At 42.4% G+C, this 24,726-nt stretch overlaps 2 protein-coding genes across 2 annotated transcripts; both read right to left on the bottom strand.

The window, feature by feature from the left end:
* Positions 1-2,169: 2,169 nt before the first annotated feature.
* Positions 2,170-2,601, bottom strand: LOC139104357 (uncharacterized). Its single transcript, XM_070659780.1, has one exon. It carries the CDS (start codon positions 2,599-2,601, stop codon positions 2,170-2,172), a length of 432 nt encoding a protein of 143 aa, XP_070515881.1.
* Positions 2,602-5,317: 2,716 nt separating this feature from the next.
* Positions 5,318-7,591, bottom strand: LOC139104356 (uncharacterized). Its single transcript, XM_070659779.1, has one exon. It carries the CDS (start codon positions 7,589-7,591, stop codon positions 5,318-5,320), a length of 2,274 nt encoding a protein of 757 aa, XP_070515880.1.
* Positions 7,592-24,726: the final 17,135 nt, after the last annotated feature.

The following is a 24,726-nucleotide window of genomic DNA, read 5'->3' as shown; positions in this document are numbered from 1 at the left end:
TTGATGACGTCCGTGTCTCTGTTTTCGTCCATGCTTGCGTCTTCCACTGAAGATTGTTGCGGCGCGCTACGAGCATCATCCTCCGTTGCTGTTGTTGGGCAGGTTTCCGTCAGCGCAGTTGGCGGAGGAGAACCTGCACTTGGTCGAATAGTGCCAAAAACACCCGTTGATGTCGACGGCTGGTTCTTCTTAGTTGCCGCGCTGGGTCTTGTCCTACTCTTAGGACCAACCTTCCTTCTTGCTTTCTTGACGACTTCCATTCCAATAAGTCGTGGAAGCTTCAGAAATTCTCCATCGGTGTCCGTGCATGGAGCGGCTCTTCTGTTCGTTTCTCCCTCTGAGAGAGAAAGACCTCGATCCTCCTGGTCAGATCGAGCTTCATTTGTCGCAGGCGCATTGTCCACCAGCGCCCCTGCGGGGCAAGCGCTGGATCGCCCGTCGTTGGATGACGACATGGCAGGAGCCGGGACGGTACTCCCACCACGCCGGTCCCTGAGGGTCCGAATCCTCTGGGGCTGTAGAACTTCCTTCTTTTGGTCTGACATCTTCATGTTGTATCAAGGTTGGTTTGTGTAGGGTTTTCCTTCCCTAGGCCGATTGGGTGCCCGCCCTGCCGACTCCGACCTAGCCGCTTCCTTTTTTGAGACACGCCGCGAGCCCCGCCTCGGAATACGTCCGAGCGGCCCCGCGGCGGTCAAAACCTCCTCCCCGGGGTGACCAGGCCCACCTCGGAAACTTCCGAGCGGCCCGAAACACCCCCTACGTCATCCCTGGGGTGCCCAGCCCGCAGGCCGGAACACCCTACGCCCCCGGAGACCGGTCACACCCCGGTGTGCAACTTCCGGTGGTACCCGTACCCGCCCCAGGAACGCACCACGTACGCCCCGGAAACGGGTAGAGGTAATCCCTAACCTCGGCTGCGGAGCACCCGCGTATGCCTCAGAAAGGGATCTTCCCTTGAACGGGAGGCCCTACCCAACCCCCGGGTGGCATGGCGGGGAAACCACCCCTGCGGCCCCAGCCGGCCGGGATTTGCATTCCGTTACCTTCCCTTACCACCTTGGGGAATAAACCCACCCTCTCGGCGAAGTGGTCGCCGGGCTCAGGCACCTCGGGACCGCCAAGTCCCGTACCACAGATCTACACCGTCCTAATAAAGGGACGGCCTCTGGCCCCTGAGGTTGCCAGGAGGAAGTCAGAAGACCTCCCCTCACGACCCTGACAAGCCGGGCGTTTGTATTCCGGGTCGCCATCCCTTACCACCTTGGGGGAATAATACCCACCCTCTCGGCGAAGTGGTCGCCGGGCTCAGGAACCCTCGGGAACGCCAAGTCCCGAACCACAGATCTACACCGTCCTAATAAAGGGACGGCCTCTGTGGCCCCTGAGGGTGTACCTTCCCCGGCTCGAGTACGTGATGTACTCGGAGTGCAATGCCAGGAAGGTACTGTGCGCTCTTAGTAGGATCGAACCTCCCCGCCGGGCCCTCCCCGGGACTAAGTCCCAGGTACTGCCCCAGCGGATCGTTGATTCGATCCCTTAAGCCCTCTCACCACGACAAGGTGGCGCACAACGAGAGGGCTGAGAGTCAACCTAACCTAACCTAACCTAACCTAACCTAACCTAACCTAACCTAACCTAACCTAACCTAACCTAACCTAACCTAACCTAACCTAACCTAACCTTTTTTTTTTTTTTTGATTTACGTGTGGAAAATCCTTTTACGGATTCCCCTTGAGTTGGGGGATATGTCGGACTCCGGTCTTATGCTACAGATGTAATTGAGCTGCCTAATACCGACTAAAAAACCACACGCTATTCTTCTCTGCGAGAGATAAGTCACGGCACGGGAGGCGACATATCATTACAGTGCCGCGCCGTGACTTTCGCATATCATTTTCACCTCTGGGTTTATTGTCTCCCTTCTTGGTAACAAGAGTTATTATTCCGCATTTCTCACGTTTCATTGTTCTGCCCAAGCTCATCAGGCGTAATAGAACACCGTGAGGTAAATGAATCCCAATGAAAGCCCGGCAGAGATCTCTCACCCACAAGGGGAGCTATTGGAGATCCCCGTGAGACCCTCATCAGGAAACAAAGTCCTCTAAGTTCTTAAAAGAACTGTTTGTCATAGTATCATAATGATGATTTCTGCTTGTGATTAGAAATCTAATCCCGTCGTAGATGCGCTGGTGGTCGTCTTCTACGCCTTGTCCGTCTTGTGAGGATTTCTCGTCTTCGTTCTGTCTCGTTTTTCTCTTTGATAGAGATAACTTCTTGACAGAACGTGCAAAAGGTACTTTTGACCGAGGGGTCTGTTAGTATTGCAGACATGATAGAGTGCAAGTTTACATGTGGACCTATAAGTTGTATTAATAAGTCTCGCTGTGTTGTAAACGCAGAGCATTCGTAAAGAGTGTGGTCAGCACCATCCTTTGATGCACCGCACTCCCAGCACTTAGCACTTCCTTCCTTTCCTATTCGGTGTAGGAAGTCCCCAAATACACCATGGCCGGTAATAATTTGTGCCGTGCGGTAATCCAATGCACCGTGTTCCTCCAGTTCTGCTTGCCATTCTGGTAGTAGGTCTCGTAATGCCATAATTACTCTATGTCCTGAACTTATGTTAGTTAATTTGTATAATTCCTTTTTCCAGTCCGCCAGTATCCTTTGATTCTCTTCTTTTCGAAGTTGTACACTAATTTCGTTAGTGAGAACTCGATGTTGATTTTCAATCCGCTTCTTGAAGTTATATCTACGTGCCAGGGACACCGCCTCTAAGTGTAGGGAGGTAAACCAGCAAGTATACACGCCGCATCTGTTGCTGTAGTTCGATAAAGTCGTGCTACTCTAACCGCCAGTCTTCGTTCGAAGCGTCGTATTTCTGCTAATGCCAGCCGATTGTGTTGAAGCTCGTCAGCCCACACAGGAGCCCCGTATAGAATTATACTGCGAACTGCAGTGGCGTACAACTTTCTTGCCTTCCACACCGGACCACCTATGTTTGGCATGAGATGTCCGAGAGAAATTGCAGCTTTAACCGCCTTTGGCACAACTGACTGGAAGTGCGTGCCAAAGGTCCAGTTTTCATCTAAAGTCAACCCCAAATATTTTATATAGGGGGAAGTTTGCACAGGTGTGTTGCCGACTAGTAACATGTGTTGAGGAGCCTTGCACGTGTAATTGTGGAAGAAGACAGCCTCCGTTTTAGACGTTGCAACGGTTAAACCGAGGCTTTTAATTGTCTCAACGACAATATGTACTGCTAGTTCAGATTTGACTACTGCCTCTCTCCAGGAGAGTCCCGTGGAGAGCACCAGCGTGTCGTCCGCATAGCATATAGTGTTACAGCCACTAGGTATAGGTGCCTGTAATACCGCGTCGTATGTCAGAATCCACAGGGTTGGTCCAAGTACCGATCCCTGGGGAACACCGCGCTCGACCGTTTCCGTGACGAGAAATCCGTCTCTGTTATTGTAAGTAAGTGTTCTTAGCTGTAAGTAGTCCTGTAAGATATTAACTAGGTATCTTGGTAATCGTAATTTTCGCAAAGCACCCATAATCACCGGCCAGGGAATGGTGTTGAACGCATTGGCAATGTCCAGAGATGTGGCCAATACAGTTTCTCCCTTCTCATTGCTTTTATGCACGTATTTCTTGACCGCCTGAATTGCATCTATCGTTGAGTGTCCTTTTCTAAATCCGAATTGGTTAACACTCAGTCCTCTTCCAGTTGATTCGACCCACTCCGTGAGTCTACAGTTGATAATTCTCTCCATGAGTTTTCCCAATTCATCAATAAGACAGATAGGTCTAAAAGACGAGGCGTTGTCCAGTGGCTTCCCTGGTTTTGGTATTAGCACCAGTGAGGCTCTTTTCCACTCTCTGGGAAACACTCCTTCCCTTAGTAACCTGGTGAATACCCGACAAAGCCTAGGGAGGAGTATGTCTGCCGCCAGGGTAATTATTTTCCCTGGAACATTGTCCGGACCTGGGGCCTTGTTGGCCTTGATTCCTTTGATTGCCCTCGTGATTTCCTCTTCCGTGACAGTAGGGTCCTCTTGTTCTTCTTCCTCTCCCGAGTCAATATCCTCCAGGGGTGTAGGTATTACTGCTTGCGAGGTGTCCCTTGGGAAAAGTGTGGTTACAATTTCCGTGATCTGCTGTGATTCCAGCATTTCCGTAGCCGGTGGTCCTCTTCTTCTATATTGTCCGCTAATTATTTTATAGGGACGGCCCCACGGGTCTGAGTCAATGGTTTCCATTAACTCAGCCCACGCTGCTGTCTTAGCTGCTGTGATTGCAATTCTAAGGTTTCTTCTGGCCTCCCGATAGTCTTCATATGCTTGGTCCACTTCCTCTTGTGTACTTCTGCGCCTTCTACGGCACCTTGTAAAGGCACGTTGCTTGATCACTGCCTGTTTCCTAAGCGAGGCAATGCTCTCGTTCCACCAATATGCTCCTTTCACCCTTGTGTTTGAACATAATGGCATTGCCATATTACACGCATCCGTTAATATACGAGTTAGTTTTTTAGCTTCGTCCTCAGGTTCATCCGCAGGGATATCTTCGGGCCATGTTGCAGACTCCAGGGCCGTCATGAGTAAATCCATATTTAATTTCCGTAGTGCCCACTTCTTTTGGTCACTGTTTTTCCTTGCGTCCGTAGTACGATTTCCGCTTGTCGAGATGATCATTCCCACATATCTGTGGTCCGACAGGGTTTCTAATTCCTCCCAGACTCTCCAGTTACAAACATGCTTGACAGCACTGTAATTGGCCCATGTGATGTCCACAGTGGATTCTCCTCTCCAGGCCACACAGGTGTTAACATCTCCCCGGTTTACCAGAAGGAGTCCTAAGCCAGAGGCCCAGTCCGCGAGGAGACGACCCTTTTGGTCCCAAAACTTACATCCCCATTCCGGGGACTTGGCGTTAAAGTCCCCTCCAAGGAGAATGGGGGTAGCCGGTGTACGCTTAATAAAGTCGCTTATTTCTTCCAGAGATGTCTCCATGTCCTCAAGGTTTATTGATGGTGGCAAATATGTGGCCATCACGATTATATTTCTCCATTTAGCTGCAGTCCATCCTGTTCCGCTTGTGATAGGGTTACATGCATTATCATTGCCCAGCCAGAAAATAGCCACGCTCCCCGCTGGGTCACTCATCCAGTTTGGATGCTTATCCGGTATATTGAAAGGTTCGAAATGAGCGCAATCCCCCGCCACACTCAGCGAGTGTGTGGAGCAGTAGGTCTTGCGCTCTCCTCGCATGGTTAGTGTTAATTTGAATTAAAGTTGTACTAGCCATTAAGTTCCTATTCCGTGTGCATGGCCTCCTCCTGGCCACTAATCTCTGGTGCAAGTTTTGGTGCTTCCGGTACCTCCTGTGTTTCTACTTCCATCACTTCCTTGGAGAGCTGTGGTGGATTTCCATCGTCTTGTCTATTAGTATTCGAAGCTGGTTGTGTTCGAGGTTGTCTTCTATTTGTCTTGGCATTACATGCTGGTCCTCCCATTTTGTGCCTGAATGGTTTCTTCAGTTCTTCACAAATCAGACATTTAGGTAGGTTCTTACAGGTTACTGCAGTGTGGTTAGTTTCCCCACATCTGAAGCAACTGTTTGAACGGTCTATAGGACTGTTACAGTTTTCACGGACATGTCCCTTTTGTAGACACCGGAAACATTGTAATGGTCTTGCAGGTAGAGCTTCTATTCTTGCGGAGACCCATCCTATTTGTATTCTCTTCTTCTCGATTAGTTGGTTAGCAACGGCTACCGGGCACTTAAGTACTGTCGTGTAAAGTCCGTTGTATGATCTCCTAATTTCACCTAATTTAAGGTCCTCCTGCCTGCAAGTTTCAAAACTTGTAAGTACTGCATTAATGACATCATCCTTACGTGTATAATCATCCAGATCCCTGATTCGTATATCCGCGGTTTTCTGTGGACACGCTATCCTAACCTGTTGCACACTTGCAAGTGCCGTAGAAAGTTCTTTTGCAAGAACTTTTGCCTTCTCGTTATGATTGTCTCCCTTGATCTCATAAATGATGGAGCCTGTAATACCTCTCTTGGGTCGCAGGCTATCGATTCCAAGTTTCTTTAAGTCTATCCTGTCTTTGGCCATTTTCAGGATCTCCTGGTATTGACCATTTTCGCAAGTGATCGATACGGCCGCCGAATTAGGTGTTTTGCGCTTGGTCGTCTTGGGTTTAGGCTGCTCCGGTGCTTTCTTGCCACTCGTTGTCCTACTTCCTTGTCCGACTGTCTTATTACTGTTTTTTGTTTTTCTTCCAGCTACTGTTGCCCATGTCTCCACGCCAGGGCTTTCCTTGCTTGTGCCTGCTATAGCAGTTGCCGATCTAGGGTGTTCTGATGCTGTCACCGGTTTGCTCTTAGAGCTTTCTTTGTCCGTACCTGTAGTTGCCTGGCTTGATCTAGGCTGATTCCTGGTTCGTGGCTCCCCGCTGGATTTTCCTGTGCACCACGAATGGAAGAGTTCATCTAAATATTTAAAATGAACAGATGAGATTGCGTTGGTGGAAATCTCACTAGCTTCCCTGTCTTCATTGTATCGTAAAGTGCCACCTGCTTTGTTCGTTGGTTTTTTAAAAGTTGTTTTAGTAGAAACTACCTCGCTGGTTACCACTTTAGAGGTACCGGAAATTGGACCTGTGGTAGTCTTATATGGTATAGGGTCTTCCCGCCTCTTTTTGGATTGAGGAGGCTGCGTAGGTGAGATCTGTGCGATTGTCTCCCGCAAAGTATTTACTTCTTGTTTAAGGTTTTTTATTTCTTCTTGTGCCTTGTGCAATTCATTAAGGAGACTCATGGTCTCTTGTCCTGTCGAACCGTCCGTGTTAAGTCTTGTCAGCATAGTGGTGACATTTGCTCGTGTTCTGCATGCGATTTCTCTCAGGGCCTTAGAGTATTCGCCCTTAAGACCTTTGGAAACCCCGGAAACTCGAAGTACCACTGCCATGTCCCGTAGGACTGTGCTGGCAAGGTCCCGAGATGGTGCATTCCGATTATCGTCCAGGAAATCTTCTTCGAGCTTATCTGCTCTTTGTTGCGAACGTGCTGAGATGGGGTGATTTGCATTGAGTATGCGACTCTCCTCCTCTTCCATAGCAGCTGCTCTTTCAAGTGCTGAGGTTGCATCATTTCTTTGTTCCGCAGTTCTCTTTCTGCCGATGATAACTCTCTTCCTTTTGCCGAGTGGCATATTCATGCGTTCGTCATCTCCTTCGATGGACCCTCCGTAATCCGAGCCGAGGTCTCCAGTACCTCCTGAGAGATAGCTGGAAGCTGGCGAGGTTGTTCTTTGTGAGGGTGTTCCCCTCTCTGATAAGTTCTCTCCCATGCTACGAGATAACAGGCTCCTGCCCGTATCTTTGCTCTTAGCTGTCTTCTTTGACGAACTGGTCTTCGCAGACACATTATCATCTACCCCCTGCGCTGCAGGAGGTAGATTGCCCGTCGTTGGATAACGACAAGGGGGAGCCGACGCTACCCTCCCCTGCCGACTACTGGGTGTCCGAACACCCTGTAGCTGTAAGTTTTCTTCTTTCTCATTGTCCATATTCATAGTTGTTGAATTGGTTTGTGTAAGGTGTCCTTCCCTAGACTGGTTGGAGCCCAATCCTTTCGAGTCCAGTCTACCCGTTCCAGAAGAAGAGCCCGAGCTGCAAATATTTTCCAGTGGCCTCTTCTTAATTTCTTCAGGTGATGTCCTCCTGTGTCCAGCGATGTTATCCTGTCCTTCCTTGCGGGGTCCTCTTCTGTGCGCTCTTAGCAGAAAGCAACATGCTTTCTGTGCCCCCTCACCACGACAAGGTGGCGCACCTCGAGGGGGAACCTAACCTAACCTAACCTAACCTAACCTAACCTAACCTAACCTAACCTAACCTAACCTAACCTAACCTAACCTAACCTAACCTAACCTAACCTAACCTAACCTAACCTAACCTAACCTAACCTAACCTAACCTAACCTAACCCAACCTAACCTAACCTAACCTAACCTAACCTAACCTAACCTAACCTAACCTAACCTAACCTAACCTAACCTAACCTAACCTAACCTAACCTAACCTAACCTAACCTAACCTAACCTAACCTAACCTAACCTAACCTAACCTAACCAACCTAACCTAACCTAACCTAACCTAACCTAACCTAACCTAACCTAACCTAACCTAACCTAACCTAACCTAACCTAACTCAACCTAACCTAACCTAACCTAACCTAACCTAACCTAACCTAACCTAACCTAACCTAACCTAACCTAACCTAACCTAACCTAACCTAACCTAACCTAACCTAACCTAACCTAACCTAACCTAACCTAACCTAACCTAACTTGTACAGGTTAGGTTAGGTTAGGTTAGGTTAGGTTAGGTTAAATTAGGTTAGGTTTTTGTTTTTGTTTTTTTGTTTTTTGTTTTTTTTGTTTTTTGTTTTTGTTTTTTTGTTTTTTTGTTTTTTTGTTTTTTTGTTTTTTTGTTTTTTTGTTTTTTTGTTTTTTTGTTTTTTTGTTTTTTTTGTTTTTTGGTATTTTTGTTTTTTTGTTTTTTGGTTTTTTTGTTTTTTTTTGTTTTTTGTTTTTTGGTTTTTTTTTTTTTTTTGTTTTTTGTTTTTTTTGTTTTTTGATTTTTTTGTTTTTTTTTTTTTTTGGTTTTTTTTTTTTTTTTTTTTTTTTTTTTTTGACGAACCAAAATTTTTTGCGTCAAAAGGCTAAAAATTTCCTTTTGCCGCCGGCCGAAGGCCGGCGCGAAAATTTTACCGACTGCGGTAATGCAGATTTCTGTTTTACCGACATAGTATCGGTCGGTAAAACAGATTTTTTAATTTTATAGGTCGGTAAAATTAAAAAAAATTTTTTTGGCGGACCAAAATTTCTCGCGCCAAAAGGCTAAAATTTTGCTGTCGCCGGCCTAGCCGGCGCGAAAATTTTACCGACCGTCGGTAATGCAGATTCCTGTTTTACCGACATAGAAGGGTAAAACAGATTTTCAAATTTATGCGGGTCGGTAAAACAGATTAAAAAAAAAAATTTTTTTTTTTGGCGGACCAAAATTTCTCGCGCCAAAAGGCAAAAATTTTGCGGTTGCCGGCCGAGGCCGCTTTTTTACCGATCGGTAATGCAGATTCTTTTTACCGACATATCTGGTCGGTAAAACAGATTTTAATTTTATATGGTCGGTAAAAGAATTTAAAAAAAATTTTTTTTTTTGGCGGACCAAAATTTCGCGCCAAAAGGCTAAAATTCTTTTTGTCGCCGGCCGAAGGCCGGCTCGAAAATTTTTCGACCGTCGGTAATGCACTTTACCGACCACATGGTCGTAAAACAGATTTTTCAATTTTATGGTCGGTAAAACAGAATTTAAAAAAAAAAAAAATTTTTTTTTTTTATAAATCTGTTTTACCGACCGATATAAATTTGAAAAATCTGTTTTACCGACCGATACTATGTCGAAAAAACAAAAATCTGCATTACCGACAGTCGGTAAAAAATTTTTGCGCAGGCCTTCGGCCGGCGACAAAAACAAAAATTTTTAGCCTTTTGGGGCTAAAAATTTTAGTCCGGGAAAAGAAAAAAAATTTTTTTTTTTTTCTTAAATCTGTTTTACCGACCGACATAAATTTGAAAAATCTGTTTTACCGACCGATACTATGTCGGAAAAACAAAAATCTGCATTACCGACAGTCGGTAAAAAATTTTCGCGCAGGCCTTTGGCCGGCGGCAAAAACGGAAATTTTTAGCCTTTTGGCGCTAAAAATTTTGGTCCGAAAAAAAAAAATTTTTTTTTTTTTTTTAAATCTGTTTTACCGACCGCTATAAAATTGAAAAATCTGTTTTACTGACCGATACTATGTCGGAAAAACAGAAATCTGCATTACCGACAGTCGGTAAAAAATTTTCGAGCCGGCCTTCGGCCGGCGGCAAAAACGGAAATTTTTAGCATTTTGGCGCTAAAAATTTTGGTCTGCAAAAAAAAATTTTTTTTTTTTTTAAATCTGTTTTACCGACCGATATAAATTTGAAAAATCTGTTTTACCGACCGATACTATGTCGGAAAACAGAAATCTGCATTACCGACGGTCGGTGAATGAGTTTTGGCCTTCGGCCGGCGACAAAACGGAAATTTTTAACCTTTGGTGCTAAAATTTTAATCCGCCAAAAAAAATTTTTTTTTTTCAAATCTGTTTTACCGACCGATATAAATTTGAAAAATCTGTTTTACCGACCGATACTATGTCGGAAAAACAGAAATCTGCATTACCGACAGTCGGTGGCTGAGTGGCCTTCGGCCGGCGACAAAACGGAAATTTTTAGCCTTTGGCGCTGAAAATTTTGTCCGCCAAAAAAAAAAAATTTTTTTTTTTAAATCTGTTTCACCGACCAATATAAATTTGAAAATCTGTTTTACCGACCGATACTATGTCGGAAAACAGAAATTTGCATTACCGACAGTCGGTAATTCGAGTGGCCTTCGGCCGGCGACAAAAACGGAAATTTTTAGCCTTTGGCGCTGAAAATTTGGTCCGCCAAAAAAAAAAAATTTTTTTTTTTAAATCTGTTTTACCGACCGATATAATTTGAAAATCTGTTTTACCGACCGATACTATGTCGGAAAAACAGAAATTTGCATTACCGACAGTCGGTAAAATTTCGAGCGGCCTTCGGCCGGCGAAAAACGGAAATTTTTAGCTTTTGGCGCAATAAAATTTGTCCGCCAAAAAAAAAAAATTTATTTTTTCAAATCTGTTTTACCGACCGATAAATTTGAAAATCTGTTTTACCGACCGATACTATGTCGGAAAACAGAAATTTGCATTACCGACAGTCGGTGTTTTGAGCGGCCTCGGCCGGCGAAAAACGGAAATTTTAGCCTTTTTGGCGTTAAAAATTTTGGTCCGAAATTTTTTTTTAAATCTGTTTTACCGACATATAATCGATCGGTAAAACAGATTTTAAAAAAAAAGAAAATCTGCGCAGGTAGAAAGATGGGGGGAATCAGTAGAAAGATTTTTTGTTAATAAAATTTTGTTCTATCTTCCCCTGCGCGCACGAGAGCAAAAACCAAAAAAAAAAAAAAATCTGCGCAGGTAGAAAGATGGGGAATCAGTAGAAACATTTTTTGTTAATAAAATTTTGTTCTATCTCTCCCCCTGCGCGCACGAGGGCAAAACCAAAAAAAAAAAAAAAATCTGCGCAGGTAGAAAGATGGGGGAATCAATAGAAACATTTTTTGTTAATAAAATTTTGTTCTATCTCTCCCCCTTGCGCGCACGAGGGCAAAAACCAAAAAAAAAAAAAAAAAATCTGCGCAGGTAGAAAGATGGGAATCAAAAGAAACATTTTTTGTTAATAAAATTTTGTTCTATCTCTCCCCCTGCGCGCACGAGAGCAAACCAAAAAAAAAAAAAAAAATCTGCGCAGGTAGAAAGATGGGGAATCAGTAGAAACATTTTTTGTTAATAAAATTTTGTTCTATCTCTCCCCCTGCGCGCACGAGGGCAAAACCAAAAAAAAAAAAAAATCTGCGCAGGTAGAAAGATGGGAGGAATCAGTAGAAACATTTTTTGTTAATAAAATTTTGTTCTATCTCTCTGCGCGCACGAAAGCAAAACCAAAAAAATCTGCGCAGGTAGAAAGATGGGGGAATCAATAGAAACATTTTTTGTTAATAAAATTTTGTTCTATCTCTTCCCCCCTGCGCGCACGAGGGCAAAAACCAAAAAAAAAAAAAAAAATCTGCGCAGGTAGAAAGATGGGGAATCAATAGAAACATTTTTTGTTAATAAAATTTTGTTCTATCTCTCCTTTGCGCGCACGAGGGCAAAAACCAAAAAAAAAAAAATCTGCGCAGGTAGAAAGATGGGGGAATCAGTAGAAACATTTTTTGTTAATAAAATTTTGTTCTATCTCCCCCTGCGCACGAGGGCAAAAACCAAAAAAAAAAAAAAATCTGCGCAGGTAGAAAGATGGGGAATCAATAGAAACATTTTTTGTTAATAAAATTTTGTTCTATCTCTCCCCTTTGCGCGCACGAGGGCAAAAACCAAAAAAAAAAAAAATCTGCGCAGGTAGAAAGATGGGGAATCAGTAGAAACATTTTTGTTAATAAAATTTTGTTCTATCTCTCCCCTGCGCGCACGAAGGCAAAACCAAAAAAAAAAAAAATCTGCGCAGGTAGAAAGATGGGGAATCAGTAGAAACATTTTTTGTTAATAAAATTTTGTTCTATCTCTCCCTCCGCGCACGAGGGAAAAACCAAAAAAAAAAAAAATCTGGGCAGGTAGAAAGAAGGGGGACATAAATTGAAACAATTTTGTTAATATAATTTTGTTCTATCTCTCCCCTGCGCGCACGAAGGCAAAACCAAAAAAAAAAAAATCTGGGCAGATAGAAAGAAGGGGGACATAAATTAAAACATTTTTGTTAATAAAATTTTGTTCTATCTCTTCCCCCCTGCGCGCACGAGGGCAAAAACCAAAAAAAAAAAAAAAAAATCTGGGCAGGTAGAAAGAAGGGGGACATAAATTGAAACAATTTTTGTTAATAAAATTTTGTTCTATCTCTTCCCCCCTGCGCGCACGAGGGCAAAAACCAAAAAAAAAAAAGAAAATATCTGGGCAGGTAGAAGGAAAAGGGACATAAATTGAAACATTTTTTGTTAATAAAATTTTGTTCTATCTCTTCCCCTTTGCGCGCACGAGGGCAAAAACCAAAAAAAAAAAAAAAAAATCTGCGCAGGTAGAAAGAAGGGGAACATAAATTGAAACAATTTTTGTTAATAAAATTTTGTTCTATCTCTCCCCCCTTCCGCGCACGAGAGCAAAAACCAAAAAAAAAAAAAAAACTTTGATCGTTAATATCTTGGTCCACAGACGTCGTAGGTGTCTGATCGAAAGCTCGTTTTGAAGGGCTTGAAAGCCCGCGTCGAACAAAAAAAAGCGCAATAGCCTAGCCCTTCTGGTTCGCGAGATATTTCACATTTTCCGAAAAACTTTGATCGTTAATATCTCGGTTCACAGGCGTCGTAGGGGTCTGATCGAAAACTCGTTTTGAAGGGCTTGAAAGCCCGCGTCGAACAAAAAAAAGCGCAATAGCCTAGCCTTTCTGGTTCGCGAGATATTTCACATTTTCCGAATAACTTTGATCGTTAATATCTCGGTCCACAGGCGTCGTAGAGGTCTGATCAAAAGCTCGTTTTGAAGGGCTTGAAAGCCCGCGTCGAACAAAAAAATGCGCAATAGCCTAGCCCTTCTGGTTCGCGAGATATTTCACATTTTCCGAAAAACTTTGATCGTTAATATCTCGGTTCACAGGCGTCGTAGGGGTCTGATCGAAAACTCGTTTTGAAGGGCTTGAAAGCCCGCGTCGAACAAAAAAAAGCGCAATAGCCTAGCCCTTCTGGTTCGCGAGATATTTCACATTTTCCGAAAAACTTTGATCGTTAATATGTCGGTCCACAGGCGTCGTAGAGGTCTGATCAAAAGCTCGTTTTGAAGGGCTTGAAAGCCCGCGTCGAACAAAAAAAAGCGCAATAACCTAGCCTTTCTGGTTCGCGAGATATTTCACATTTTCCGAAAAACTTTGATCGTTAATATCTCGGTTCACAGGCGTCGTAGGGGTCTGATCGAAAACTCGTTTTGAAGGGCTTGAAAGCCCGCGTCGAACAAAAAAAAGCGCAATAGCCTAGCCCTTCTGGTTCGCGAGATATTTCACATTTTCCGAAAAACTTTGATCGTTAATTTCTCGGTCCACAGGCGTCGTAAAGGTCTGATCGAAGACTCGCTTTGAAGGGCTTGAAAGCCCGCGTCGAACAAAAAAAAGCGCAATAGCCTAGCCTTTCTGGTTCGCGAGATATTTCACATTTTCCGAAAAACTTTGATCGTTAATATCTCGGTCCACAGGCGTCGTAGGAATCTGATCGAAAGCTCGTTTTGAAGGGCTTGAAAGCCCGCGTCGAACAAAAAAAAGCGCAATAGCCTAGCCCTTCTGGTTCGCGAGATATTTCACATTTTCCGAAAAACTTTGATCGTTAATATCTCGGTCCACAGGCGTCGTAGGGGTCTGATCGAAAGCTCGTTTTGAAGGGCTTGAAAGCCCGCGTCGAACAAAAAAAGCGCAATAGCCTAGCCCTTCTGGTTCGCGAGATATTTCACATTTTCCGAAAAACTTTGATCGTTAATATCTCGGTCCACAGGCGTCGTAGGGGTCTGATCGAAAGCTCGTTTTGAAGGGCTTGAAAGCCCGCGTCTAACAAAAAAAGCGCAATAGTCTAGCTCTTCTGGTTCGCGAGATATTTTACATTTTCCGAAAAACTTTGATCGTTAATATCTCGGTCCACAGGCGTCGTAGGGGTCTGATCGAAAGCTCGTTTTGAAGGGCTTGAAAGCCCGCGTCTAACAAAAAAAGCGCAATAGCCTAGCCCTTCTGGTTCGCGAGATATTTCACATTTTCCGAAAAACTTTGATCGTTAATATCTCGGTCCACAGGCGTCGTAAGGGTCTGATCGAAAGCTCGTTTTGAAGGACTTGAAAGCCCGCGTCGAAAAAAAAAGCGCAATAGCCTAGCCCTTCTGGTTCGCGAGATATTTCACATTTTCCGAAAAACTTTGATCGTTAATATCTCGGTCCACAGGCGTCGTAGGGGTCTGATCGAAAGCTCGTTTTGAAGGGCTTGAAAGCCCGCGTCGAACAAAAAAAGCGCAATAGCCTAGCCCTTCTGGTTCGCGAGATATTTCACATTTTCCGAAAAACTTTGATCGTTAATATCTCGGTCCACAGGCGTCGTAGGGGTCTGATCGAAAGCTCGTTTTGAAGGGCTTGAAAGCCCGCGTCGAAAAAAAAAGCGCAATAGCCTAGCCCTTCTGGTTCGCGAGATATTTCACATTTTCCAAAAAACTTTGATCGTAAATATCTCGGTCCACAGGCGTCGTAGGGGTCTGATCGAAAGCTCGTTTTGAAGGGCTTGAAAGCCCGCGTCGAACAAAAAAATGCGCAATAGCCTAGCCCTTCTGGTTCGCGAGATATTTCACATTTTCCGAGAAACTTTGATCGTTAATATCTCGGTCCACAGGCGTCGTAAGGGTCTAATCGAAAGCTCGTTTTGAAGGGCTTGAAAGCCCGCGTCGAACAAAAAAAAGCGCAATAGCCTAGCCCTTCTGGTTCGCGAGATATTTCACATTTTCCGAAAAACTTTGATCGTTAATATGTCGGTCCACAGGCGTCGTAGAGGTCTGATCAAAAGCTCGTTTTGAAGGGCTTGAAAGCCCGCGTCGAACAAAAAAAAGCGCAATAACCTAGCCTTTCTGGTTCGCGAGATATTTCACATTTTCCGAAAAACTTTGATCGTTAATATCTCGGTCCACAGGCGTCGTAGGAATCTGATCGAAAGCTTGTTTTGAAAGGCTTGAAAGCCCGCGTCGAACAAAAAAAAGCGCAATAGCCTAGCTCTTCTGGTTCGCGAGATATTTCACATTTTCCGAAAAACTTTGATCGTTAATATCTCGGTCCACCGGCGTCGTAGGGGTCTGATCGAAAGCTCGTTTTGAAGGGCTTAAAAGCCCGCGTCGAACAAAAAAAAGCGCAATAGCCTAGCCCTTCTGGTTCGCGAGATATTTCACATTTTCCGAAAAACTTTGATCGTTAATATCTCGGTTCACAGGCGTCGTAGGGGTCTGATCGAAAACTCGTTTTGAAGGGCTTGAAAGCCCGCGTCGAACAAAAAAAAGCGCAATAGCCTAGCCCTTCTGGTTCGCGAGATATTTCACATTTTCCGAAAAACTTTGATCGTTAATATCTCGGTCCACAGGCGTCGTAGGGGTCTGATCGAAGCTCGTTTTGAAGGGCTTGAAAGCCCGCGTCGAACAAAAAAGCGCAATAGCCTAGCCTCTTCTGGTTCGCGAGATATTTCACATTTTCCGAAAAACTTTGATCGTTAATATCTCGGTCCACAGGCGTCGTAGGGGTCTGATCGAAAGCTCGTTTTGAAGGGCTTGAAAGCCCGCGTCGAAAAAAAAAGCGCAATAGCCTAGCCCTTCTGGTTCGCGAGATATTTCACATTTTCCGAAAAACTTTGATCGTTAATATCTCGGTCCACAGGCGTCGTAAGGGTCTGATCGAAAGCTCGTTTTGAAGGACTTGAAAGCCCGCGTCGAAAAAAAAAGCGCAATAGCCTAGCCCTTCTGGTTCGCGAGATATTTCACATTTTCCGAAAAACTTTGATCGTTAATATGTCGGTCCACAGGCGTCGTAGGGGTCTGATCAAAAGCTCGTTTTGAAGGGCTTGAAAGCCCGCGTCGAACAAAAAAAAGCGCAATAGTTTAGCCTTTCTGGTTCGCGAGATATTTCACATTTTTCGAAAAACTTTGATCGTTAATTTCTCGGTCCACAGGCGTCGTAGGGGTCTGATCGAATGCTCGTTTTGAAGGGCTTGAAAGCCCGCGTTGAACAAAAAAAAAGCGCAATAGCCTAGCTTTTCTGGTTCGCGAGATATTTAACATTTTCCGAAAAAATTTAATCGTTAATATTTCGGTCCACAGGCGTCGTAGGGGTCTGATCGAAAGCTCGTTTTGAATGGCTTGAAAGCCCGCGTCGAACAAAAAAATGCGCAATATCCTAGCCCTTCTGGTTCGCGAGATATTTCACATTTTCCGAAAAACTTTGATCGTTAATATGTCGGTCCACAGGCGTCGTAGGGGTCTGATCAAAAGCTCGTTTTGAAGGGCTTGAAAGCCCGCGTCGAACAAAAAAGCGCAATAGCCTAGCTTCTGGTTCGCGAGATATTTCACATTTTCCGAAAAACTTTGATCGTTAATATCTCGGTCCACAGGCGTCGTAGGGGTCTGATCGAAAGCTCGTTTTGAAGGGCTTGAAAGCCCGCGTCGAAAAAAAAAGCGCAATAGCCTAGCCCTTCTGGTTCGCGAGATATTTCACATTTTCCGAAAAACTTTGATCGTTAATATCTCGGTCCACAGGCGTCGTAAGGGTCTGATCGAAAGCTCGTTTTGAAGGGCTTGAAAGCCCGCGTCGAACAAAAAAAGCGCAATAGCCTAGCTCTTCTGGTTCGCGAGATATTTCACATTTTCCGAAAAACTTTGATCGTTAATATCTCGGTCCACAGGCGTCGTAGGGGTCTGATCGAAAGCTCGTTTTGAAGGGCTTGAAAGCCCGCGTCGAACAAAAAAGCGCAATAGCTTAGCTTTCTGGTTCGCGAGATATTTCACATTTTCCGAAAAACTTTGATCGTTAATATCTCGGTCCACAGGCGTCGTAGGGGTCTGATCGAAAGCTTTTTTGAAGGGCTTGAAAGCCCGCGTCGAACAAAAAAGCGCAATAGCCTAGTTTCTGGTTTGCGAGATATTTCACATTTTCCGAAAAACTTGATCGTTAATATCTCGAACCACAGGCGTCGTAGGGGTCTGATCGGAGCTCGATTTGAAGGCTTGAAAGCCCGCGTCGAACAAAAAAAAGCGCAATAGTCAGCTTTTTCTGGTTCGCGAGATATTTCACATTTTCCGGAAAAACTTTGATCGTTAATATCTCGGTCCACAGGCGTCGTGGGGTCTGATCGAAAGCTCGCTTTGAAGGGCTTGAAAGCTCCGCGTCGAACAAGAAAACCGCAATAGCCTAGCTCTTCTTGGTTCGCGAGATATTTAACATTTTCCGAAAAACTTGATCGTTAATATCTCGGTCCACAGGCGTCGTAGGGATCTGATCGAAAAGCTCGTTTTGAAGGGCTTGAAAGCCCGCAAGAACAAAAAAGCGCAATAGCCTAGCTCTTCTGGTTCGCGAGATATTTTTTCACATTTTCCGAAAAATTTAATCGTTAATATTTCAGTCCACAGGCGTCGTAGGGGTCTGATCGAAAGCTTCGTTTTGAATGGCTTGAAAGCCCGCGTCGAACAAAAAAAGCGCAATAGCCTAGTCATCGTGAGATAACATTACGAAAAATCTTGACGTTATTGTCTGGAAACCAGGCGTCGAATTCATCGAAAGCTCGTTTTGAAAAGCTTTCAAGCCCTTCAAAACGAGCTTTCGATCAGAGTCCTACGACGCCTGTGGACCGAGATATTAACGATCAAAGTTTTTCGGAAAATGTGAAATATCTCGCGACCCAGATGAGCTAGGTTATTTTGCACGTCAATTTAAAACAATTTAATGCTATTTATTAAGTATATTTACAATATTTTATTAATCAAGTCGTTTCATGAATGTCAGTACTAGCGTGTTCCTATTATTGAAAATAATCGTGTGACATTTTGCATTTGTTTTTGGCGTTATTTATAAGTTTTTATACTAAATCGTATTTTGCAAGTTAGTTTACAACAATTTAATGCTATTTATTAATTATTTTTACAATATTTTATTAATCGAGTCGTTTCATGAATGTCAGTACTAATACTGTGTTCCTATTAATTCAAATTAATCGAATAACATTTTACACCTTTTTTGTGCGTTATTTATAAGTTTTTAAACTAAATCGTATTTTGCAAGTTAGTTTACAACAATTAATGCTATTTATTAATTATTTTTACAATATTTTATTAATCGAGTCGTTTCATGAATGTCAGTACTAATGCTGTGTTCCTATTGCTCGAAATAATTGAGGATATTTTAAACTTGTTTTTGGCGTTATTTATAAGTTTTTATACTCTAATCGGTTTGCTCGTTAATTTACAAATAATTTAATGCTAGTTTATTAAGTATTTTTACATTATTTTATTAATCGAGTCGTTTCATGAATGCCAGTATTAATGCTGTTTCTCCATTGGTGAATATTTTACGCAAAATATTTTATGCTTATTTTATTCGTTTGTGGAGATCAACTGTTTCCTCGAGTGCTTGGTTGGATTTTTTAACAAATTTAAATCGTCTTTTTTATTCCCACAAAGTGCCAAAACTGTGCATCAACGGAAACTAATTTTTATAAAAGTTTTAAAAGTGACAGTGTTATTGATTAAAGTTTAGAGTCAGAAAACAAATATTTCTATTTGTTTTACAGGCTTTAAACATTATAGGCAAAAGATACGTGACGGCAGCTAACCAACGAGACCATCCGAAGTTCCGGGGAAGCCGCAGAAGTCTCTCTGACCATTCCTGGTGCAAGAGAAAAATCCTCGACTTACCCAGTACTCCAGATAGCACTGACACTTTGCAGAGTGAATTTAGGTATGTCATGCATTAGAATTTAATTAAAATACTTCCTCCATTGTGAGGGAATCGATTTTAGATTGCCTGAGAGCCTCAGTTAATTAAAAAGTGAGAAAAATTGTCAAAATATAACTTTTAACATCAAAGTGTCACTTATAAGATTTTAGTTTTAATTTTTAAATACTTCTGCTTTATTTACAGGTTTCCTGCGCTTTTGGGGACGAAAGGTTCGCGACGGAAACTAATTAAGGAAATCGTCCGGAGACCCGGGAAGCCGCAGAAGTCTCCTTGACCATTCCTGGTGCAAGAGAAAATTCCCCACTTACCCAGTATCCAGATAGCACTAACACTTTGCAGAGTGAATTCAGGTATGTCATGCGTTAGAATTTAATTAGAGTACCCTCCTCTATCGTGAGGGACCGATTTTAGATTGCTCGAGAGCCTCAATTAATTAAAAAGTGAGAAAATAGTCAAAATATAACTTTAACCTCAATGTGTCACTTATGAGATTTTTAGTTTTAATTTAAAAATACTTCTACATTTACAGGTTTCTGCGCTTTAAATGAAAGGTTCGCACGGAAACTAACCATGGGAAACCGTCCGGAGAGCCGGGGAAGCCGCAGAAGTCTCTCTGACCATTCCTGGTGCAAGAGTAAATTCCTCAATTTACCCAGTACTCCAGGATAGCACTAACACTTTGCAGAGTGAATTCAGGTATGTCATGCGTTAGAATTTTATTAGAGTACCTCCTCTCTATCGTGAGGGACCGATTTTGATTGCCTGAAAGCCTCAGTTAATTAAAAAGTGAGAAAATTGTCAAAATATAACTTTAACCTCAATGTGTCACTTATGAGATATTTAGTTTGAATTTAAAAATACTTCTGCTTTATTTGCCAGGTTTCGCGCTTTGGGGACGAAAGGTCTGCGACGGAAACTAACCAAGGAAACCGTCCGGAGATCTCCGAGGAAGCCGCAGAAGTCTCTCTGACCATTCCTGGTGCAAGAGAAAATTCGACTCTTACCCAGTACCCAGATAACACTAACACTTTGCAGAGTGAATTCAGGTATGTCATGCGTTAGAATTTTATTAGAGTATCCTCCTTATCGTGAGGGACCGATTTAGATTGCTCGAAAGCCTCAGTTAATTAAAAAGTGAGAAAATTGTCAAAATATAACTTTAACCTGAAAGTGTCACTTATGAGATTTTTAATTTGAATTTAAAAATACTTCTGCTTTATTTACAGGTTTCGCGCTTTGGGGACGAAAGGTTCGCGACGGAAACTAATTAAGGAAATCGTCCGGAGATCCGGGAAGCCGCAGAAGTCTCTCTGACCATTCCGGTGCAAGAGAAAACCTCGACTTACCCAGTACTCCAGATAGCACTAACACTTTGCAGAGTGAATTCAGGTATGTCATTCGTTAGAATTTAATTAGAGTACCCTCCTCTATCGTGAGGGACCGATTTTGGATTGCTCGAGAGCCTCAATTAATTAAAAAGTGAGAAAATAGTCAAAATATAACTTTTTTAACTCAATGTGTCACTTATGAGATTTTTAGTTTTAATTTAAAAATACTTCTGCTTTATTTACAGGTTTCGCGCTTTGGGGACGAAAGGTTCGCGACGGAAACTAACCAAGGAAACCGTCCGGAGAGCCGGGGAAGCCGCAGAAGTCTCTGACCATTCCTGGTGCAAGAGTAAATTCCCTCGACTTACCCAGTACTCCAGATAGCACCACTTTGCAGAGTGAATTAGGTATGTCATGCGTTAGAATTTTATTAGAGTACCCTCCCCATCGTGAGGGACCGATTTCCGGATTGCTCGAAAGCCTCTACATCAAAAGTGAGAAATTACCAAAATATAACTTTTAACCTCAATGTGTCACTTATGAGATATTTAGTTTCAATTCTAAAAATACTTGCTTTATTTACAGGTTTCGCGCTTTGGGGACGAAAGGTTCGCGACGGAAACTAACTAAGGAAACCGTCCGGAGACTCGAGGAAGAAGTCTCTCTGACCATTCCTGGTGCAAGAGAAAATTTCGACTTACCCAGTACTCCAGATAACACTACTTTGCAGAGTGAATTCAGGTATGTCATGCGTTAGAATTTTATTAGAGTATCCTCCTATCGTGTGGGACCGATTTGTGATTGCTCGAAAGCCTCAGTTAATTAAAAAGTGAGAAAATTGTCAAAATATAACTTTAACCTGAAAGTGTCACTTATGAGATTTTTAATTTGAATTTAAAAATACTTCTGCTTTATTTACAGGTTTCGCGCTTTGGGGACGAAAGGTTCGCGACGGAAACTAATTAAGGAAATCGTCTGAGATCCGGGAAGCCGCAGAAGTCTCTCTGACCATTCCTGGTGCAAGAGAAAATTCCCTCGACTTACCCAGTACTCCAGATAGCACTAACACTTTGCAGAGGAAATTCAGGTATGTCATGCGTTAGAATTTACTCCAGAGTACCTCCCCATCGTGAGGGACCGATTTTAGATTGCTCGAGAGCCTCAATTAATTAAAAAGCGAAAATAGTCAAAATATAACTTAACCTCAATGTGTCACTTATGATTTTTAGTTTTAATTTAAAAATACTTCTGCTTTATTTACAGGTTTCGCGCTTTGGGGGACGAAAGGTTCGCGACGGAAACTAACCAAGGAAACCGTCCGGAGAGCCGCAGAAGTCTCTCTGACCATTCCTGGTGCAAGAGTAAATTCCTCGACTTACCCAGTAATCTAGATAGCACTAACACTTGCAGAGTGAATTCAGGTATGTCATGCGTTAGAATTTTATTAGAGTACCCTCCTATCGTGAGGGACGAGATTGTTCGAAAGCCTCAGTTAATTAAAAAGTGAGAAAATTGTCAAAATATAACTTTAACCTCAATGTCACTTATGAGATATTTAGTTTGAATTTAAAAATACTTCTGCTTTTATTTACAGGACTTCTGCGCTTTGGGGACGAAAGGTTGGGTGACGGAAACTAACCGTTGAAACCGGGAGACTCGAGGAAGCCGCATTTGACCATTCCTGGTGCAAGAGAAAATTCCTTGACTTACCCAGTACCCAGATAACGGATGCAAAAAGGTCAAGTATAGTTGTAAAAGTTAATGTGCATGGCTTGGTGCTTTCACTATTTCAATTGAAAATGCATGTGACTTTCACGGTAAAGATGTGTCAAAATTCGTAGTTTACAATTGTATGCGCTTTACTTGCAAAAATTTCTTTTTCACTCTTTTAATAATTTATTTATTTACGTATAAACTCAACATGCAAGATCGTTTGCTTCTTAACACTAATAGCATGCCAACTAATAGTATTTCAATATTTTTGCTAACAAAATTTACAAATCACAGAACGTTTCTTCTTACTTTGTCAATTTTTAAGATCTTAAGACTCTAAAATTTTATGGTAAATGTATAATAATTTCTGACAAACTAACAAATTTTCTTTATTTTACATGAATATAATGCATACGTACCGTTATATTGCATATCTCATTAAATCATCCATCTGCTATGTTAAATAGATATTCAAAATTTAAAAAAATGCATGAAACTTCTCAATAAAAATTAAGATAGTCTTATCGCTTCATATTTTTTATTTTAAAAAAATTAGTTGTTTCGAAGGTTGATTCATTCGACACGACTTGCTCGGGACTCTATGCTTTGCGCCTGGTGGTCCTAAGTCGTGTTGTCAAGTAGTTTAGCAATTTATTTATCTTATTTTTGCACCTCTTCTCGCATCCAATTTGCTACTCCTACTGTCTGTAGCAGTTCACTGTTTCAGGAGGAATTGGATTTGTACGCTGTTCTGGAACGGATATTAATAATTTATCACGAGGAGACCTAGATCGTCGAGGTGATTATCCTAAACACTTTGCAGAGTGAATTCAGGTATAAATATGTTAGAATTTAATTAGAGTAATTCTCCCTCTATCGTGAGGGACCGATTTTAGATTGCTCGAGAGCCTCAGTTAATTAAAAAGTGAGAAAATTGTCAAAATATAACTTTAACCTCAATGTGTAACTTATGAGATTTTTAGTTTTAATTTAAAAATACTTCTGCTTTATTTACAGGTTTGGCGCTTTGGGGACGAAAGGTTTGCGACTTGAAACTAACTAAGGAAACCGTCCGAAGACCCGGGAAAGCCGCAGAAGTCTCTCTGACCATTCCTGGTGCAAGAGAAAAATCCTCGACTTACCCAGTACTCCAGATAGCACTAACACTTTGCAGAGGGAATTCAGGTATGTCATGCGTTAGAATTTAATTAGAGTACCCTCCTCTATCGTGAGGGACCGATTTTAGATTGCTCGAGAGCCTCAATTAATTAAAAAGTGAGAAAATTGTCAAAATATAACTTTAACCTCAAAGTGTCACTTATGAGATTTTTAGTTTTAATTTAAAAATACTTCTGCTTTATTTACAGGTTTGGCGCTTTGGGGACGAAAGGTTCGCGACGGAAACTAACCAAGGAAACTGTCCGAAGACCCGGGAAAGCCGCAGAAGTCTCTCTGACCATTCCTGGTGCAAGAGAAAAATCTTCGACTTACCCAGTACTCCAGATAGCACTAACACTTTGCAGAGTGAATTCAGGTATGTCATGCGTTAGAATTTAATTAGAGTACTCTCCTCTATCGTGAGGGACCGATTTTAGATTGCTCGAGAGCCTCAATTAATTAAAAAGTGAGAAAATAGTCAAAATATAACTTTAACCTCAAAGTGTCACTTATGAGATTTTTAGTTTTAATTTAAAAATACTTCTGCTTTATTTACAGGTTTGGCGCTTTGGGGACGAAAGGATCGCGACGAAAACTAACTAAGAAACCGTCCGGAGACTGGGAAGCCGCAGAAGTCTCTCTGACCATTCTTGGTGCAAGAGAAAAATCCTCGACTTACCCAGTACTCCAGATAGCACTAACACTTTGCAGAGTGAATTCAGGTATGTCATGCGTTAGAATTTAATTAGAGTACCCTCCTCTATCGTGAGGGACCGATTTTAGATTGCTCGAGAGCCTCAGTTAATTAAAAAGTGAGAAAATAGTCAAAATATAACTTTAACCTCAATGTGTCACTTATGAGATTTTTAGTTTTAATTTAAAAATACTTCTGCTTTATTTACAGGTTTGGCGCTTTGGGGACGAAAGGTTCGCGACGGAAACTAACCAAGGAAACCGTCCGAAGACCCGGGAAAGCCGCAGAAGTCTCTCTGACCATTCCTGGTGCAAGAGAAAAATCCTCGACTTACCCAGTACTCCAGATAGCACTAACACTTTGCAGAGTGAATTCAGGTATGTCATGCGTTAGAATTTAATTAGAGTACTTTCCTCTATCGTGAGGGACCGATTTTAGATTGCTCGAGAGCCTCAATTAATTAAAAAGTGAGAAAATAGTCAAAATATAACTTTAACCTCAAAGTGTCACTTATGAGATTTTTAGTTTTAATTTAAAAATACTTCTGCTTTATTTACAGGTTTGGCGCTTTGGGGACGAAAGGATCGCGACGAAACTAACCAAGGAAACCGTCCGAGACCCGGGAAGCCGCAGAAGTCTCTC

This window comes from Cardiocondyla obscurior, linkage group LG07, assembly GCF_019399895.1.
Source record: "Cardiocondyla obscurior isolate alpha-2009 linkage group LG07, Cobs3.1, whole genome shotgun sequence".
NCBI lineage: Eukaryota > Metazoa > Arthropoda > Insecta > Hymenoptera > Formicidae > Cardiocondyla > Cardiocondyla obscurior.
The sequence above is the reverse complement of the archived record's forward strand: the minus strand, read 5'-3'. Positions and strand labels throughout refer to the sequence as shown.